Raw genomic sequence first — 20556 nt, 5'->3', positions numbered from 1 at the left:
TCAAGATGATATTTCAGTAGGAAACCACAGATATCTAGTTACCTTATCTCTTCTTCCTCTTGAGATTCATCCTCCTCATCTTGATCTTCTTCATAGTGCTCTTCCTCACTTTGTCCCATTTCATCATAGTTTGCCTCTTCTTCCCCTTCTCCTAGTCGTTCAGCAGTTTCTTCATCACTTTCCACAGAAGGTCTTTGTCTGGAGGAGAGGCGTCTAGAGCGCTGTTTTGGTCGGCACTCTGGACAAAACCAGTCTCCTTCAGGAATGACCTAGAAACAGAATTTAAAAAAAAGCAAGCATTAGTAATATGCAATTAAGTTATAAGACCTACTCAAGTTTTTTGTGAAAAGGAAGCACTTATTTTTCCTCAAATACCTTCAGCTTGGGTCTGATACAGTAAGTATGATAGCCTCGATCACAGCCATCACACAGCACCATGCTTTCTGCATCACCTTTCTTTCGACACACTTTACAGCGAGCATTGAGGATGGACTTTGACCAGATGACACTTCGATCCAGCGTAGACAGATGAAGGAAGATTTGCGACAAGCTGGTAGAAGAAAGAAGTGATTCTCTCCAGCGATCCAAAACTGTTTTATAGGACCGTCCACCATCACTGGCATCTTCCATTGAAGAAGAGGATTAAAAAAAACAAACAAACAAAAAAAGGCAGAATGATCAAACTTCTTTTTCAAACATCCAGGTTATGAAGTAAGGTGCTTTCAAACAAACAGCAGTAGTAAGCTTAATATTATAACCTTTGTCTTATCTCTTGCAATATTTGATTCATCCTTAGTTTCCAAGCTGCTAAAGCCGTAAGATTTTACTCTTCAATACCAATTCCATTGAGAACTTGCACATACATAGCACAGGAGTAAGACATGAAAGTCTTACTCAGATGTTAACCTGGAAACCTAACAATTTGATTCAATTTATAGAAGTACACATGAAGATTACTTAAGATTAAAAAAATAAAAACCACACTCCCAATATACTTTCCCTTGTAGGTACGTTTTGAAATTCCGTAATATTTACATTTAAAGAAAGTACCTGCCATTAAACAGAGATTTCACAGGAAAAAAAAACACCTTGAAGGACTCTTCTCATCTGCCCTTGCCCTGTATAGTTCAGCAGACAATCTGTCAGGCCTCTCCCCATGCCTCAATGCTTTTATTCCTGCCCTGCACTCTGACTTCACAAGAACCTGCACGCCTGTGTGGTTAACCAGATTGTGTGACTGGTCTGGCTGAAATAAAACTAACTGTTTTCTTGATATTTTACAAGCAATGTAGCACCCATGAATCTGTGGTACACACCCAGTGGCAAGCCAAGTAAGACCTGGGATCCTAATTAAGTTATAAATAAATGGCTATGTATGTGTGTACAGAAATTATATTGTATTTTCAAACAGGTTTGGTTTGCAATCCAGGCCACTGAAGCAGCCACACAAATACCCACACAGAACAGCGCAAGGGGCGGTATGGAATGGGAATGAGCAGCTGGGGGTTACAGAGGCAAATGGGCTGTTTGAGGAGCTAGAGAAATGAGAAGGTAGAACTTGCATATTGCACTGCTGCTACTGAGCAGAGAGGAAATTTCTTCATGAATGCTGAAAGCAATTTCTTGCATTTTAGAGCAAGAAGGTTTAAGGACAGGATGAGACAATATAGCAGTACTTTTGATTATAGAAATATCCACAGATTTCCCTTCTAAAAGTGACGGTCCAGTTATTACTGTGTGATCTCTAGCTGATTAACAATTCACTCCCCAGTATAAAATACCACCTTGCCTGCTGCACTAGTCACAGTGGGCACAGGAATGGCCTACAATCCACCTGTCTGCCAGATGATTTCTCCTCAGGAATAGGAAGAGAAAATATCTAATAACAAATAAAAGAATAAAAATGAGCCTAATTGCTCTCCTGGCAAAGCCTTTGTGTCTTCTCATCAACTGGCTGCCAGGATTTGCCTAATCTTGCATACATTTGCATTAGCAGCAAGCAGCACAAGAGAAGCAATGGGAGAAGGCAGAGGATAAACAGGAAACACAGCTCCATAAATAAAATATAGCCACTCCTGAACAAATCCAGACTTCCTAAAATTTCCGGTTACATCGTCCTTGGGTTTCCTGTCTCAAGCTCAGTCTTACGAAGGACAGTGGATAAGCTCCTTTTCACAGCACTGCAGTATAACTCTCAGTGTATTTTTCAAAATTCAGAAAGAAGAAAATGAAAACCACTTGTCAGGAAACTAGACTCTAATGTGAGACCCACTTAAGTTTCTAATCTAACTCTGGCAAACGACATTTTATCTTAAGTGTATATATAGTTTGGTAAGCATTTCTTTTGCTGACAATGGCAGCTTATTACATTATTACCTTTTTTGATGGTTATTTTTAACCTCGATTGGTTCACCAATATAGCTCATCACACAACACAACAAATATTTGCACCGCAAAACTGCAATATAGACATAGAAATTGCTGACCACAACCCGCTTCAGCATGTCCTGCTGCTGAGAGAAACACACCAAATGACACCCGCTGTTTCAGGCCCCAATTTGTAAATTAAGAATAACACTTTTTTCTTCCATCCATCATCTTTCTCATTTATATTGTTAACTTGAAGGGGGAAATGGCCTCTTCTTTTGTGTCTGAGCAGCTCTACATTGCGCAGTGGGATACCCCTCTGTCAGCTAAGCCCTCCAAGCCTTGCTACAATGCAAATGAAGTTGTTTGACAGATCTATGCACTCATCTATCAATAGCTAATTGAGTTCAGGGAAGGGTTTTCCATTTTAGTATTTCTAGAAAGGATATGCAGTTGCACAATGCTGTGAAGTTTCAAAAATCCAAGGGTATTAAAAGGAAGGGGAAAAGAAAAGGATTACGTGAACATGCAGATTTCTGTTCCAAAGTGATAAAAAGAAAATACACTTCTTTATCTCTGGTTGCAGAAAACTTGAAAAAATAATAACTATTAAAAAAAAAAATCTTTTGAGTTGTATTTTGTTTTACTACCCATGCTTAAACCTTTGGCTTTGGTACTGCAATTCCTTCAATGTAAGGAACTGGCTACAAAATTATTAAAGTAAAAAAAGAGAAAACCTGATAAGATATTCAATACTCTAATTCTTAGCTATGCAAGTAGCATTTAAAATCTACAGTCTCCCTGACTAGTCTGGCCTATCTCTACCGCTTTTTATCCCCCCAGTGGTACCTTTTATCATCTTCTGTGTTACCTAAGATTAAATTTATAAAGTTATTTCAAATACCTTTTTGAAGTGTGGCAGATTATTTTTAAATTAATTTTTAGAATCCATACTTGTGCAGTCTAAAAATGTAACTAGAATAGTGGTTCCCACATGTGTACATGTAAAAAGGTAGGCATGGAAGGGTAAGAGAATCATGTGCATGGAGGAATTGCACATCCCAGGATTTACTTTGACTCCTGCTACAAACCAAAGGCTTAAACTGAAAGCTCTTAAACCTACCCTCCTTTAACTTTCTGTCCATCTCTGGTACAAATGGCTACAGCAGCAGCTTACTGACCACAGGTTTCTCTCTCAGCAAACTTGTCTGTTCTATGCTACCATGAACTCCCGCCATCTCAAAAATAGTCAGTTTATGGGCACAGTCCTCAAGGACAAAGAGAACTAGCTTGTTCTGTCCACATGAAACAACATACTTAAGACATTTTTGTGCATGAGTGTTCTTGAATATTAAAATGATGAAACTACTCTCCCAGGAAGTAAAGAGCTATAGTAAACCTCACCTGCTCCAAATACAAGGTACCTTCTCTGATTGTCTCCTCTGAACGATAAAGAAAAATTCTTCATCATAAAAAAATGCCCAGTTCCACCTTTGCTGCCTCTGCTCTCAAAACTCCACTGCGAACTAATGAAAGCACGAGAACAAAGCATGCGTATAGACTAATTCTACCCCAGTTCACTGCTGGAAGATGCCCGATGCTATTATAATGAGGACAATTATAAATAAAGAGGAAACAACCTTGGAGTAGAGGAAACAAAAATAATCAAAATCTAGAAAGAAAGGAATGAAATGAAGACAAGCAAAAAGGAGTGAAAAAAGTTGGGGTTTTTGTCTTAGAAGTAGTGCATGGCATGAGTTAAAAAGGAGGTAAATGGTTCCCAATATCAGCCACAAAGGTGCTCCTATGAATTAGAATCCAACCTTTCGTATGGAAATCTGAAGGATGCTTAATGACTGAAGTCCTGAAGTAGTGCAGAAGCCAAGGTTTTTTTCGTGGCTGCCTCAAACTCCAGGGCAATGAAATTGCTTCATCATTTTATAACTCAATTTTCACATCTATGTACTAGAAATTATGAGACTTATGTCTCCACTGCAAAGTGTTTTGAAATGTAAGGAAAAGTAATTTATGCCAAAAAAGCCGTAAAATCCACAGTTAAAATTACATGTATTTCTTCCCCCTCAAACATAATTTTTATTTGAGAAGTAGCACTTAAGAGTTTCCATCAAGCAGCTTTTTTTTTTATCTTAACTCAGAATTTTTACAGGAAAAAAACATGCACTGTAAGCTGCACCCTGCTTTTTGTGATTCTCCCTAAACATTGCCTTGGGCTGAACTAAAGGAAACAAACCGAAATTTTCATAGCTAATGAGTAACGAAAGGATTTCTAAAACAGAATTAATTAATTACAAAATGCACACAATTCATGTTACATTTAATCACCAGACAACCAAAGATTAGCGGCCATCTAGCAGCTCTGCCAGGCAGAGGGTGCTGTTTCTGGGGTTTCTAGATCTTTTGCATTGCTATCTTGTGTGTCAGCCTTTTCTTGCTTTTCCACTTGAATATTTGGTATGCACCTCAACTCTAAACTTATCAGAGTCACCAGGGAGGCTCTTGGCAGCCTGATAGAGCCTCAGAACAAAAACGGAGCAGAGGGGAGCAGCTGGTCCTTTTATTCCTGTACCGGGTCCCTTTGTCTGCTCTGCACCCTGCAGGCCACCGGGATAAACTTGCCAGTGACTGCAGTGAATTTCACTGCGCTGTCTTTAGTACTAGAAGCTGTAAATAGAGTGAAAACTAAAAATTGTTAAGTATGTCTCCATTCCCTAGTAAGAACAGAGCACGGTGAAGGAGGGACAAAGGGGGAAAAGAAACTCCATAGTGAAGGCAACAACGGAAATCACGGCAAAGACAAAGCACGTTCAATTTGGTTTAAAGCAGAAATGCAGGCATACTCTTTTTAGTAAAAGCGTTCCCCTGTACTGCTTCCAAAACAGAACTCTGAACACTTGCTTGACTTCCAACGTTTTTACTTCAGTGTTAATTAAATCAGCCTAAATAGTTAGGTTTGTCAGGTTTAACATTAGAAACAGATATGCAGGCATTTTGTCTAGGGGATGGTTCCATTAAATACTACTATGAAAAAAAACTGTTAAAAAAAAAGTGTATGGACACAATGATCTATATAAGAACAGGCAAACAAAACCAAAAAACCCAGTACTCAGAGTACTGTTGGCCATTTTCTAGAGACGTCAATGAAAGAAGGGATCAGTTTTGAGCACAAGGCAGTCCCCAAGCAAGAAGCAGTGTCCACTTTTTATTAAAAGGTTTAGTAACACTACTAACACCTCCTTGTCAAGTCAAGAACTTTTCTTTGCCTGTTACACATATGCAAGTTGCAAACTAAGAAACAGAACTTGCTGTGGTAGCACGTGAAGACATGTTTCCAACTGGGAAGCTTAAGTTGAATGTAAGACCACGCAAATTTTACACTCTTGGTTTTTTGAACATATCTGAAACATTGAAGAATTATATCCAGAAAGGGCTGCATCCAGAAATGCTGTTTGACCTCTAAAGTGCCTAAATTTGCCAGGTGCCTCTCAAACCCAGTTTGCAGTTGCAGTTGCAACTTCTGGTCACGTCCAAAAGTTCCCAAATCAGCGTACCTTTCACATAACTAGCTGCCTAGCAGTCAGAAAAATCAGCAGTGAACAGGTGTGTTTTAACCTTTCTTTACTAGAGCCACTCAAAGCCACAGCTCCTCCAAGAGCTCTCTAGTGACAAAACTGAAATACTGCCTTCATTCAGACTCGTCTTCTGCTAAAAGTGGCCCATTACACAAACAAAAACGTGAGATGCTTGGCACCAAAAAGTAAAGCAAGGAAGAGGGAACCTGACACTGTCACTTAATGTTTAGGGCAGTAAGCCAGAGCAGAGGAGACATGGGATCTTTCCTGCTCCCTCAGCTATGTAGGTTATTTTATACATTACAGTAATCTTACAGTAGTATCATTTTTCAGAGCAGAAAATATGCACAACCACAGTATGGTAAACAAATGTAAGAGATCTAAGACGTGCAAATGATGTAAGACTGCTTTCCCTATATACTTTGTCACACAGTATAAAGAATCTAAAGGAAAACAGAATTTCCAAATTAAAAACAAACAAGAAACATCACCATCACCAAAAGGTCAGGCAAAAACATGAACCATTAGATTATGGCAGAGCTGGGACCACTGAAAAACAGACGCAGGAGGTTTGCTATAAAACACTTTCTCTCCAATACTTCAGGGACACTTTTCTTCTTTTAGTCTTTTTCCTCTAAACTCAGGATACCTGATCTATGGCCAGAACATACTAATAGCCATGTTCTTCCTCTTAAGGGCACACTGTGGTAAGCTTACAGATGTCAGCAAGATGCTGTTGCCAAAATACTCTCAAGGGAGAGCTTGGAAAGAGAGGCATATACTGAACAATGCATTTACAACCTGCACATGCAGAGTAAATATGACAAATGCTAGATGCACTGCCAATTAACTGTCCCATGCACATGCTGGCAATCTAGTCATATAGCAGGAAACAAGCTGTATCATGCCTGGCTTGGAAAGGGCAGACATACTCAAGTTGACCAAACACTTAGCCAAGGAAAGATTTTAAACAGCTGCAGTTTACTCCTATGCTCTCCCCTTTCATCTCAATCATTTGCTGTGTTTCCCTTTTCTAGAGGTCATCACACTGATAATGAAAGCTTGTGGAAAGGAACCCATGCGTGCGTGTCAGTCTCTGGCACAAATCTAGCTCTCACTCATCTTCATAGGCAACTGATATCCAGACACCAGACTCCATGCAGGAGCAGCCGAAATGCTGAAACAGTTTTAGGTCAGCTGTGCCACCGAGCACTAATGTGTAGTGTTCATACAACAAAGCCTGCATTTTCATCTTGAGCTACTGCAGCAAAATCTGCCAAAGCCTATAGATTTTTTTAATGAAGTCATTATCAGAGGAGAGTATCATTTTAATAGGAGGTGTAGCAGTTTGTGCTCTGGAGGGCCCCTGGTATGTGCTGCACTGATAAACCTTGCTGCACTCTTGCAGGCAAGAAATAAAAGCAGTCCAGCTGTGCAGAGCTCATTCTCAGTGTGGCATCTGGAAGGGAAGCCTGGCCGGAACAGCTGCCTTGGGAACTACGAACCACCTTTACACAGTTCTCCAATTCAAAACCCCAGTTTTGAATTGCAGAAAGATCCTCAGGAATCCAGACCTGAGGGATCACAGGAAAACAAAGTGACTTTACACACTTTGGATCTCCTCTCTCACCCTTAGAGCACATCAGAAGAATTCAAGGAAGAAATACATGTTAAAGCCAAGCTACAATCATGCTTTGGTTTAAATGTGTCTTGCAACCTTTTATTTCTAAGTTTTGCAGCATAAACACAAACATCAAAGATCTGAAAGTTTGCAATGTAAATCTTTCCTATGTTTTACTGTAAATATTCTGTTATTGCCAAACAAGGTGATCCAGATAAACCAGGCCTATATTCTTTCACAGAAACAGTATAAAAAGGAGCACACATTTTTACAGCCTAAAAAACACACAGAAGAAACTCACTGTATAGTTAGTTGCATGATAAATTGGCCTCAACAGTAATGCTGAATTACAGATTATTCCCCCAGAAAGCTCAATCATTTCTGTCTAAGGGTATAATTTGTCTCCCAGTGCATCAGTACAACTGTAGGGTCACATAAACCATAAAATGATCAGGTTAAATAGGCATGTATACACTATTAATACATGTAATTCAGGGCATGCAGAGTAGTAAGAAAAATATTAATATTTCCTTATGAACTACAGCCTTGTAAAGTGACAATTGTACACAGCAACAGGTTAGTTATGTATTCTTTTCCCTGACATGTCCCTCTAAAGTATTCAGTCTTACAAAAGCAGCAAGTGGGTTTGGGGTAGGGTGTTTTTCTGGTTTTGTTACCAAATCTTACACAAAATTAGTTTCAGTTCTGAAAGCTTACCAAGAGGTGCTTTGAGAAACCTGCGCTCAATCCCTTGTTCTATCTGAAGCAGTGCAGATGCCAAGTAGTGGACCACATTATTAACTGGCTGAGGAGTACTTGTACTTGTTGATGCAGCACTTGGAGCTTCAGTTTTTAACCCAATGAGTCTAGAATAGAAATGTATTAAATTATCTTTTCTTTTAAACATACTTTGAATTCAACACCACAGATGTTTGTACAGTCTGTATCCACAGTAGATATTTATTTTCACTTTGATTACATGCATAGACTATGGATATGAGCACGTACTGCACAGGTGTGATTAGTTAGTTATCCCAGTTCTTGAGTTTGCTTAATTAGTCTAGTTAATCTAGATAAATCATCTTTACATAACAGTGTTACCTAAATTTAAAGAAATCTGGATGACAAATTTCAATACAATTATTAAGATTTCCAGAAGATTTAATGCAACATCCATCAGCCAGTTTATGAGAGATTTCTGTGAAGAGCATAACCTGAAGTAATTCTTCAATGAAAACACTTCCAGTGGTGAGGATATAGTCTTTTAGAATACTTCCGTCTGCAGAAGTTCAACTACCTATAGACCCACCATTAATAACATTACTGAAAATAAATAAAACCCAAAAGTAATTTTAGAATCAAGAATTGTTAATTTATATGTTCTCACCCTTGGGGGATTTTTTGAAAATACTAACTCTTTATGTAAGTGAGGGGAAAAAAGAAAAAATAAGGGGAGTGGGGTGAGTGGGTGGGAGGTAGGTTTCCAATAAAACAGCCTTCTTTGACCAAAGACTAAGTAATCATTCCAAAATGTAGTTAATCTTCCTGAACCACAAACATTAAGTATAGTGTAGGAGAGCAACTCTCACTAATGAAAATAAAATTCAATTTCTACTTGGGGTTTATAAAAAAAATAACTAATTAAGACTGTCTGGATTCTGCTTTATTCCAGTGAACAAGCAATGCTTTTGGTTGTCCCTGTTCTTTTTTCACACTTAAAAGCTGTTCATTATATTTTGCAGTCACACACATTTTGAGAGCCTGAAATCTAACAGAAAAAAAGCTGCATAGTTATTTACATTTCACTAGTCAAACTCCAAGGTCTTAATGAGATGTCATTCGCTGAGTGGATAAAAAGCCCAGCATAAAAAGCAATCTGTCACATGATTTCAGAATCCCACAGTCTCTGTTTTAATATGCAAGACTTTATTAGAGTAGACTTTATTCAGAAACTTTGACAGAGTCAATATCAAAAAGAAAAAAAAAAAAAAGCAAGCAACAAGCTTCTGCAGTTGAATCGATAGTTGGCAAAGGAGCAAGTGTCCAAGGTAACTGGAGACAGATAAATTTTAGCTTCTTAATTAAAACGCGGGAATATTTCTATGTTGTGGTTTTCAGGAAGCAAGTATCCGTAAATTGTGACAATAATATAAAGAAGGATGACCCTATCCATTCTGCATGCAACTAACGAACTCAGCTAACAAAGGGCAGTCTTATATGAAAATACTAATTCGGCAAAATTAAATAAAAAGGGAAAAAACTTAAAGAACTTTAAGTTCCTACATCCAACACTGCATTCAAGAATCCAGTCAGAAATCTAGCTTTCATAAAAGTCTAATTGCAGAAAACCTCATAAAATACATAAGCAAAGTGTGTTAGCACATTGACCAGTGAATCTTTTTTTCTGCAATATTTCAACATTCACACCCTATCAAGACATAAAATTTTATATGTATTAAGTAAATTAAGGTAGATCTGTATTTCTGAAAAGTATGTAACTTCTGAGAAAAATTTAGAAATCTTCAGTTCCTTTTTTTTGATTTCCAACACACACAGATTTAGAGTCCCACATCTGTCTCAAATGCTTATTTAAAAAACACCACACTTTTACAGTTGCAACACTAGATTTGAGGTTTTCTCTTTTACTCTGTTTCAGTTTGCTCTACAGAAGTATCATCATTCACAGAGTTATAAGATTATATCTCTGTTTTGTTGCAGTGCTAAAGGTTAATCCAGACCATGGTCTGTTGCACTGATGGTTCTTACTGTGACTCATTAAGAGGTACACTGGCCAGTTCCACCAGCAATTTGTTACTATTCCCGTTTTCCCTTTTAAATACTCTTACTCTTTCCACAAAGTGGATTTTTTTTTTTTCTTCTGGAAAACAAAACAGAAATTGCCATATTAATGTTTCTCAGCATTTTAAATGATATTAAAATGAATTTCTGTATTCCTTATTTGATAATTAAAGTCAACTTCGAGTACTCTGTAATATCTGAATAGTAGTTGTAAAACTTGGTGTCTTAGTCTTATATGGTAATAGAACAGTGCCATTTAAAAAATATAAACCAATGCAAAAATATCACATTCTACAACTCAGATTAATACATACCATTACAAAAATGGTCAAAAAGGGTAAAAACAATTTGAAGGTTAAAAAACCCCACAACAGAGCATGCTATAAAACTCACAGGGAAGTGCCATTATTTAAACCATAGCTCTTACCTGTCTTTCACAATAAATTTGTCTTGATCATCAGTTTCCATTTCTTCAGATTCTTCATTCACAGTTTTAATTATACCATTTTCTTTGTTTTCATCGTTCAGAAACTCATACCGCCCATGTTCTAAGGCTGCTCTCCAAGACTGTCTGTCTGTAACCTGAAGCAAACATACACATCTGAAGTTTCTAAAGAATCAAAGGCTACAAACTTTTATTACAAATTACTGTCTACAGTTAATTTAATTATGCTTTCAGTAAAACCCATAGTATGCAAGAGTTCTCATTTGAGTTACAGACTTGACGGCACCATGGTGCTCTTAAGTATTCTACAATTCACAAATACCTTAATAGCCCCCAATGTTCCTTGGTAGATTCTGTCTTCAATATCCAAAAGAAAGTCTCTGAGTCTCAGTTCAAGCTGCTTCTCTGCAGATACATGAGATCCATCATGGGCATTCTGCATCCTTCCCCGTCCTGAAGGAGGTCTGATGTCACTTTGAGGTTTGTCTACAAGAATACCAAGTAACTTTATGTTAGTGGACTTTGTTCCCTAAAGTAGCCACTGGTGGTGGAACAACAGTAGTATAGGGCAGAACAAACTAAACACACAGGTTCAAAACTCCCTTCCTGCAGTGACAGTTGCCACCACTTACATCTCCATGACAGTTAAGGCATCCAATCCAACCAAGTGGAGTATACTTTTAAGGGAAGACCTACAGATTCATATTCACTCATCCCAACACACAGGATGAGAAATTCTTATTAATTTAAAAGTCATTCTTTTGTCTTAAAATGTTTTCTGAATTTGTAGATAATCAACAATTCTCTAAGTGCAAGGAGGGAAAAAAAGCACTGATTCATATTTCTAGTATTTTTCATATTTGATAGCACTTACTTTACAAAACTCCTCAGGTTTTTTTCCCCCCACATGGATCTTTATCATGGCAACATTTAAAATAAGCATGTGCAACTGACAATTGCAAAAACTAACGGAATAAGATATAAACCCTTTTAAAAATCTAACTTTAAACCAAAACAAAACACAAAGATAAGATGACACAGGCAAACTAGACTGTGTCCTCTAATTAAAGGAGGGGAAAAAAAAGGAAAACAGCAAGATAATGAATTTAAGGCATCTCAAATGCAGAAACAACTCCCTCTAACTGAAAGTAACCACGCAAATATTCTCAAAATGTATACTAGCATACTCTGATGTCTGGATGAGGGAAACCTCCTTTTTTGGTTTAAAAGAATAATTGAAATATTTTTTTCTTGAGCAGAACTGAAACAGCAGCAATTGGCTTGCAAGTAATTGATGAGGAAAAGTTAATGGATACTGGAATAAAAGTCACCTATCAGTTTTATTTCCATGCTCTTTTGAGTGGGAATTAGAAAACAGAGAAGAGCAGTCTACAGCCTAAGAGAATCACAGAACAGTTCTCACTTGTCCTGCAAGTCATTTGAGTGAAGGCAATAGTGCAGCAGTTAAAGTCCACTGCAGTAAAACCCCCTGCAAAGTACAGCTACACATGGCCACTTTCACTGCTTATCACACAGGGAAGGCAGCATTAGTATTGGACCACTGCATTTGAATTTTCTTTATTAAAGCAAAGTTCAAATTTGCCTTTTTTTAAAAAAATAACAAAAATCAATATTATTCCACAATTGTAACATAGAAAGAAAAATCTATGTTTCTGTAAATCAAGTTGCTTCAGGGCAGAAAGCAGCACACAAAATACAGGTACAGCAACTAGGAAAGTAAGGAACCATCCACACAAACGTTAGTATACCAGAAAATTATATTCTCTCACCAAAAACCACAAACATAGCCGTAAGGCCTCCAAATAAAGTTTAATTATTATGCAGAAACTCTGTCCTGTGCTAGTTTCCACCAAAAGAAATGGTGGATCATTGTGGATTTAGTACTATTTGACGTGTTTGCGGCATGTCCTGATATACACATCAGCTATGCTGTGAATAATTCTCTTTTGCCCCAATACAGATACACAGAAATTCTCACAGTAATGTGGCATAATTCAAAACAAAATGCAATTTCTTAAACATTACCCTAGGGAGTTTCATTTTGGTAGCATCCTCCGCCCACCAACATGCCACAAACAAGCCATCTGCAGGCTTGTGTACACAGAATTTCACTAGTGATTGGAGCTAATGTCTTGGCAATAAATGGCAAGACTTGGCTAGGAGAAAAAAAAAAAAACAAAACCAACCCTAAATCTAGGTCTACTATGGTTTTAAGTACACTCCTACATTTTTAAACTCATAAGAACAATACTGCTTTGCAGATGTCTCCTCCTCCTGTAATGAGGCTCTGACAAAAGGGAAAAAAATGAAGAATCAGAGAATCTACTGCACTGATGCTAACCCACATAACCACCAACACAGGTACACTGTTTTTCCTCTCAAAGGTTTTAGCATGACCTAAAACATGCTATCATTCCCTTGTTCACAATAGGTCAGTAAAGGCTTTTGAATAATTTCATGTCTTATAATTATGTTATGAAAGAACATGTCCTACTCAACAAATCAAGGTAGCAGTCATTGCCTAACTATTTGGTGTTTCTGTCTCCAGTGTCATATCTTGTATCTTCTTTCATCATACCAGAAATAAGGACTGGAAATAAGGATCAATACTATGATTTATTTTTAGCAGATACTGATCTTTATTCCCCAGTTAAGCTTTTACCAAAGCTCAAATTACTTCCTAAAGATGTTTAACAGCCAATCCCATTTTACTAAGCAGACATAACAGAAAAACTATTTTAATAAAACACCAGAAAAACATCAAGATCCATCAGAAGAAAAAAAAACAACAAAAAACAGAAAAAAAAATTTAAAACCCAAACCTGTTTTCCACAGAGTGAAATGCTTAATGCTTAAGAATAATTCTTATTTATTTGGAATTACAATTAAACAAGAATTAGAGGTTTCTAGAATATTTTATAGAAACTAGAAGCAAATTAAAATCAGGAATCTTTCATTTACCTGGAATATGAAATTTTTCCACAGGAAAACTGCTTAGTTGTTCATATATTCTACTTTTCTCTTGTAAAAGAGTTTCTTTTAAGGCACTCTCCCTATGTCCTCGGGAATTGAGAGCCTCTAGGAGTTGGTCCAGTTGTTCCCGAGAATTGTAAAAGCACCAACGGTTTGGTTTATATACTGGCCTTGGCACTTCTACGACAACACTGGTGTGTGAATCTTGGTCAATATTGGAGGTAGATTCAGAAGATTTCAAAGACTCTCCAGTTTTACTGAATACCTGAGGTTCATTTGTGCAAGACTGTCCACTATTCTGAAAGGAAGAGGTTCGAGGCAACAACATGTCTTCTGTGAGACCAGAATAGTCCTCTTCAATGAACAATCCAGGAACAGAGGGGAAAATCCAGTAGCGTCGGTACAGACGGTCACGACCTAATGGGGTGATATTTGTGCAGGCTGTTGCATTCTGAATCTTTTCTAACAGTTCCTTCTCTTTCTTTCGTTGCTCCTGTTTTAAAGCTTCTTCATCTTCAGCAGTAAGAGGTTCACTCTTTTCACAAGTGGTCTCTTCTTGTCTTGTAAATTCTTTATATCCATTTTGTCCTCTCCTTCCTAAAAGTTAAAAGGAAAAAAAACAATAGCAATATGCTTATAAATTCTTTATTTAACCGAAAACTCAAGTAAAGGGCAGATTTTGGTTCTGTCCCTTCCCAATTATCTAAACTTACACTGTCAAGGACCATCAGCTCAGTCACGAAACAATACTAGATTTATTAAAGAAAAATTCAAGTGATTATCTCCTTTCCCTCAATAAAGCAGCAGCCATCTTTAGTGTACTTTCACTTTGCAGGAATTAGACTAAGTCTCATTTACTGGCTGTCATTTTTAACACCATAAAAAAAAAAAAAAAGGGAAATTTTAAGAACTTGGAAGTGTGTTATAAAAGTTTCTTATCATGATAAAGTAAAATTCTAGCAATTTCATTACTGAATACAAACTATGCTTCAGACTATTTATCATACTCAAAATGATCGATTTAAACCCCCCCAAAGACCTCAAGCAAATCCAGAATCCCTATAGAAGAGCTTTTATTGCAAACTCAGTTACTTTATCCATGGTTTTAAAAAAATATATATACTATTTTTTCCCCCACAACTTTTACCAGCTGAAAACTACTCCAGTTCACATCTTGGCTTACCAGTCAGGTCCTGACAGTCATCTAGAAAAGTACATCTTGCAATTAACAGATGCAACACTGAAAGATGCTGTCAGCACTCAATTTCTACTGATTTCCAATGTGACCTTTGGTTTCTCCAATTGTAGGAAAGAAATAACACTTGTTTGCCCTCCAGGCACAAGGTCTCAAACATGGGCATTTAAGAAACTTGAATTTCTCTTTAAGACCTCATTGTTTTGCCATCATAAAGTTGTAGTAAACATCCAAGCCTGTATTACAGAATTATTCAATTTTTATCACAGGCACTCTTAGGAACTGTACAGGTTTGCAACCTGAAGTCCACAGTCATCCAGACTTTCACCGTCACGGACACTAGCACAAAGCCTTCACAGGAAAAAGACAGATGAGCTAGCAACCAAAGCCATCAGCAATTCATCCTCCTGTGGCACTTTTTATGTTTAGTTACAAATAGCAGGCTGTGCCATTTACTGCACTACAGCTCCTACTAGCACACTGCCAAGGAAATCAAATCTGGGGATAAGTCTAGTTGTGTTCTTGTATAGAAGGGCCTGCTGCTTCATTAAGAAAGACAAACTAAACCAAAACACATAATATAACATTTTCTTTTAAAATACCTGTTGGTTTTGCAGCTTCTTAATAAAAAGAATCAAACCCACACCATACCCTAATTAGACAAGACTCCTACAACTCTGAGTGTACTACTCCATAACTGTAATGGTTTGTCAGGTAATAGCCTGTTTGAGGTGGGTTTTTTTAAGACAAGAGGAATCCAGACAGCAAATATGGAAGACAAGATACAGAAGTGTGAAAGAACATACAGCTGACTGCTAGAACTACATCAGGCCAGTTCTGTGTGGTTAATAGCCTATTATGATCATGTTTGGGTGGGGTTTTTTCCCTTTTCCTTTAAAAATTTAGAGGAAAGATTGATACTTTATAAAAACTTACTGTAAAACTGAAGAACTTCACAGGTGCATGCATGCACTTCTGCGCACACATATTCACAAATGAACAAATGCATTATAGCATTACCTCTTCCTCGCTTTTTGTTTGGTCCCAGCTCTTCTTCATCCTCCGTCACTGTGTCCATGTCTTGCTCTTTACGTTCAATATCTTTGCTCTCTGTACTAGTATCAAGGTCTTCCCGTTCCTCCTCCCTGACACAATAAAATAAACAAAAGGTGACTAACTGACCAACCATGTATTAAAAGCTGAATGGAATTAAAAAAAAATAAATACACACTAGAATATGGCATCTTCAACACAAACAGTATTTTTTCTCAGAAGTACTTAAGCTAGACAAAGACCTATAATGCTCTTTAAAAATAAACTTCAAGTCACAGTATATATTAACACCCAGAAGAAACCCACTGAACTGTAAATGGAAAGTTCCATATTAAAGACTAAAACCTCCTCTTTGGTACTTATTCTTTCATTTGAAGAGTGTTGCTATAATCAGATCCTTTTTGGAGACATCTTAGTGCAGTTCTACTGACTTGAATTATTTTTCACATGACCAAAAAATACTTCCTCATCAAAAAGGTTATCCATTTTATAAAATGCTTATTACACATTTTTTCCACATCTAGTAAAAGTAATTAAAAACCTACAGAACTACATTCAACCATTGCAGGATAACATTAATTTTATCATTTTTCTTCAATTACAGTTTCAAAAACATAGCACAAATCTGTCTTTGGCTCATGCTCACTTTTTGCAAACAGATTTATTTATCTAACTCCCTTTCTCAAGAAGGTAAAGATATAGTGTTGTACATAAACTTTGCTTTTATTTCTGGAATCATATACAGCTTCATGTGCATGAATCTTACCACCTGAAACCATACAGTTTTCTTAATGGAGCAAACCCCTCATTTTTTTAACTACCTGGGATAGCACAGCATTTTCTTTAAAAATGCTATTTGAGTCAAACTGTAATGTGAGGTCAGTATTATCAAACTCAGATCAGACTAATTCCTCAAATTAGAAAATGAACTAGAATAGTCTACTATGAAGATATTCATAAATATGAAATCATTACAAGACAAAATGCAACAAAAAATACAAACTGGATGTTGCAAGTTTCTCTTGTCAGTGGGTAAAACTGTCAAACTTTCAATACAATTATAATAAAAGCTGATTTAAAAAATAAAGTCACTTTCATAAAGCAATTCCAGAACACTAGGAAGACTATATACTTAAAAATATTCCTTTGTATATGATCAAGTCAACAGCAAATACATAGCTAAGGTCTGGCCACATAACTGAAAAGTGCTGTATCATATGTACCACAGTAATACCATGTATCATACCCAATAGATACTTCTACAGCAGGATTTCTCTGCTCCTCTTCCTTCAGCTTTTCTTGTTTCTCTTTCATTTTTAACTCTTGTTCTTTTAACCTTTCTTCTTTCCTCTTACGTATCCTAATAGTAAGAAAAATGTAGAAAACCAGTTGCAATTATCTGATCTGGCCACATCTTTTCTTTAATACTGCAGCATCATCTAAAAAGAACAGTAGCGTGACAAGTGACAATGCTTAGCACAATAAAATTTCACTCCTGTCTAGGATCTCAAGAAACCAGTACAAAACACAAGCACTACTATTGTTTCTCCTATGACTTTTGCAATCGAGAAATAAAATCTGTAGTAACAAAATTTAGCTTTCCATATCCTTGTTTTACCTTGCTGCTGCCGCCTCTCGTTCTTTACGATGCTGTTCTGCCTTTAATTCTCTGAACTCCTGTTTTGCCTGTCGTAACACATCAACAGAGTCCTCAATGAAATCTCGAGTGGAGACCAGAGTCAGAAGTTTCCCACAGAGGGCATGAAGGATCTTCATCTTTTCTCCTAATAAAATTCAGACCAATTTTTATATTTCATTACACAACTGATAAATAACTTACTCTTACACATTTCAGACTGAAGACTGGTTCTCACGCAAGTGAACAGTCAAACACTTTTAATGCACCAGATGCACTTGCAAAGAGCCATTGCCTGAAATACCTGCTTTGCTCAGAGATGCGAGCCTTTATTTTTAATTTAACTTTTAGCACCGAAAAAAACTAAAATGAGGTATTAGCTTCAAAACTGAGATAAAGGAACAGTAGATAGGGTTGTTTTTTTTCCCCTCCATTTCCAAATAACAAACAAAAGACCCTAACCAGAACAGAAATAAAAAGCAGGGGCTGAATCAAACACTCAGATGCTTCTCGCAGAGAGATCCCCTTACTGCAAGCAAAACAACTTCTTTTTTTTTTTTTTTTAATGAGATTAAAAAAAAAGGTACTCAGAAGTAATGAGACTGCCTAGCTCTGCAATTTCTGATCTGGTGTGACCTGCTTGTGGGGACCAGAGCAAAGGGAGTGGGTGTTGGGGTAGGTGACCTCCAGATGTCCTTTCCAACCTAAATTATTCTGTTACAGTAAATTACTGATCTGAATACTGATTCTGTTACTGAATCTGAGGCAGTTACAAAACTGATAACTTGATGAGCAATCTAGTGATCTCTAACATTTATTGTCTTTTATTACCTGGCAACAAATCATATACTGAGGTACTTGAAAGTTTCTTCAAGAGACCAGGATTACTTAATCTCAGCTCCATGCAAGCATCATCAGTAGCATCAAATCCTCCTCGTTTCTGGTAACGGTATTTTGCGTTGGCTGATGTTACATCAGCGCCTGATGCTAGAATGTGAAGTCTGAGAATCTCAGAAAGAGTGCAGCTATCAAGATCCAAGTTTTTCAAATTGCAGCCTACAGTTGAGAAGAACGAACAGTTATTTTATATAGACATTTAAATGCATATAAATATTAAAAATGTGCTTTAAAATACAGAGCAAAATAAGAACAGTAACAAAACAAGAAGTGAAACCCACACATACCCTGATGTAACTGGGGCCATGCAGCTGCCAAAGTTGCAACTGCAGACAGTGCAGATTTTGTGGGGTCTGCATCTTCATCCAAAGCCTCTGTTAAATCTTTAAGGAAATAAACACTTTATTCTAGTGTAAATTAAAACTTGTACTGTGGAAGGGAGGAAAGCAAGCCGTTTTTTAAAAGTTGCAGACAAAGCAAAAAGAGGGCCGATATTTACAAAGGCATCAATGTGTTTCAAAACTCGATTCAACATCCAAATTAAAATTTATGTATCTTTAAATGCAACTAAAAATCCAACTAAAAGCTAAGGACATGCACCACATGCTATATGCTGTTCTCCCTACACATAAGCTGTTAAAGCAACCCCAATGCACAAAACATGCACAATGGCAACATAAAAGCCAGCAAAAACAAATCCATAAACACAGTTGAAAGCAAAAACAAAAAACAGTGCCAGAACGCCTGTGTTTCATTCCCTCAAATGGACTGTTATTTCCTATCATCATTCTGTTTTTAGGAAAGACCATCCAAACCAATCAGACATTTTGACAGTGGTTATCATGTTCACTGTATACTTTTAATATGTAACTTAGAATCAGCCTTACTGTTCCGCACAAATACAGTTACTAAGGCATTACAAAGGAACCTATTTCACCAAAATAAGCATCTACACTTAATAAGGAGCATCACACATCAGCAAACTGACCAGGAAAGTGGGCAGTGAAAGGGAGAAACAGCAAAATTCCTCTTTCTTAGGCAAAAGTTTCCTTAGCACTTACAGGTATTTCTCCAGAGGGTTGGCAGAAATTTTTCAGCCTTGTATGCTTCTTCAACAATTTCACTTTATTCAAGTCCAAATCATTAAGCAGTTACAAAGTCATCAGTCCATAAAGAGCCAGAAATTCAAACTAAAACTATGTAAAAAGCAAATCCAGAGTCTTGTATGGTGATTGATGTTTGAGAACTGTCAACCTGACGCCTGCAAAATTAACCTCTGCACCTCCCCTCTTGTATCTGTATAACAGGGTTTGAGAAAGCACTGTACACACCAAAACCCCACACCTGGGTGTTCTCCATTGCAGAAACGCTGCCTGTACAGAACTTAAGTGAACAAACACCTGGACTACTACTAGTTTGGTTAGTCAGAATTACAAAGCTGAGAACATGTAATTCTTTTACAGGAAAGAAGATGGCTAAACAAGAGTGACAAGAAATAAACATTCAAAGGCAAGTAAAAGATAATAAAGCGCCCTACCCACAGCTCTGCTAAACTAGAAGTGAAATGTAGATTTCTGCAATTGCCAGCAATTGTGATGAAAGTTTTATCACATTTTTTCTGATCAGTTCTGTGAAGACTCTAATCAACTATTATATGATTACCTGATAATGGAATCCTTGCTTATACTGCCCAAGCAATGCCCTCAGTAGTTAAAAGATACAGTTTAATTGATAAATTCAACAGTAATTAAAATACAGTCTAAATTCTTTAACACCATATCAAATCTGTAACTTTGTTAATTGAATAAGAGCAGCCTCTATTGCTGAAGATAGTGCCCATGTTTTATATAAAGATGATTTACAGACTGGACATAAATCTTAAGTATGAGAATACCCATAGTCTTCAAGGGAGGAATTAAAGGAACCTTCCTGTACCTCGTGCATCTGTCTTACAGGGGA

The 20556-nt window shown here is 37.0% G+C and overlaps 1 protein-coding gene across 1 annotated transcript in view; it reads right to left on the bottom strand.

The window, feature by feature from the left end:
• Positions 1-20556, bottom strand: part of BAZ1A (bromodomain adjacent to zinc finger domain 1A) — a 69082-nt gene that overhangs the window by 6435 nt on the left and 42091 nt on the right. The window contains exons 13-23 of the mRNA XM_026849297.1: positions 18885-18980; positions 18532-18756; positions 17683-17848; positions 17311-17424; positions 16032-16156; positions 13805-14413; positions 11145-11308; positions 10805-10959; positions 8296-8444; positions 376-623; positions 43-269 (exon numbers count right to left, since the gene is read on the bottom strand). Of these exons, the coding sequence (XP_026705098.1) occupies positions 43-269; positions 376-623; positions 8296-8444; positions 10805-10959; positions 11145-11308; positions 13805-14413; positions 16032-16156; positions 17311-17424; positions 17683-17848; positions 18532-18756; positions 18885-18980 (2278 nt within the window). The remainder of the gene's footprint in view (positions 1-42; positions 270-375; positions 624-8295; positions 8445-10804; positions 10960-11144; positions 11309-13804; positions 14414-16031; positions 16157-17310; positions 17425-17682; positions 17849-18531; positions 18757-18884; positions 18981-20556) is intronic.

Source organism: Athene cunicularia (assembly GCF_003259725.1).
Source record: "Athene cunicularia isolate RWA chromosome 5 unlocalized genomic scaffold, athCun1 chr5_part1, whole genome shotgun sequence".
NCBI lineage: Eukaryota > Metazoa > Chordata > Aves > Strigiformes > Strigidae > Athene > Athene cunicularia.
Note: the sequence above shows the minus strand (reverse complement) of the source record. Positions and strands in the feature narration are given on the sequence as shown.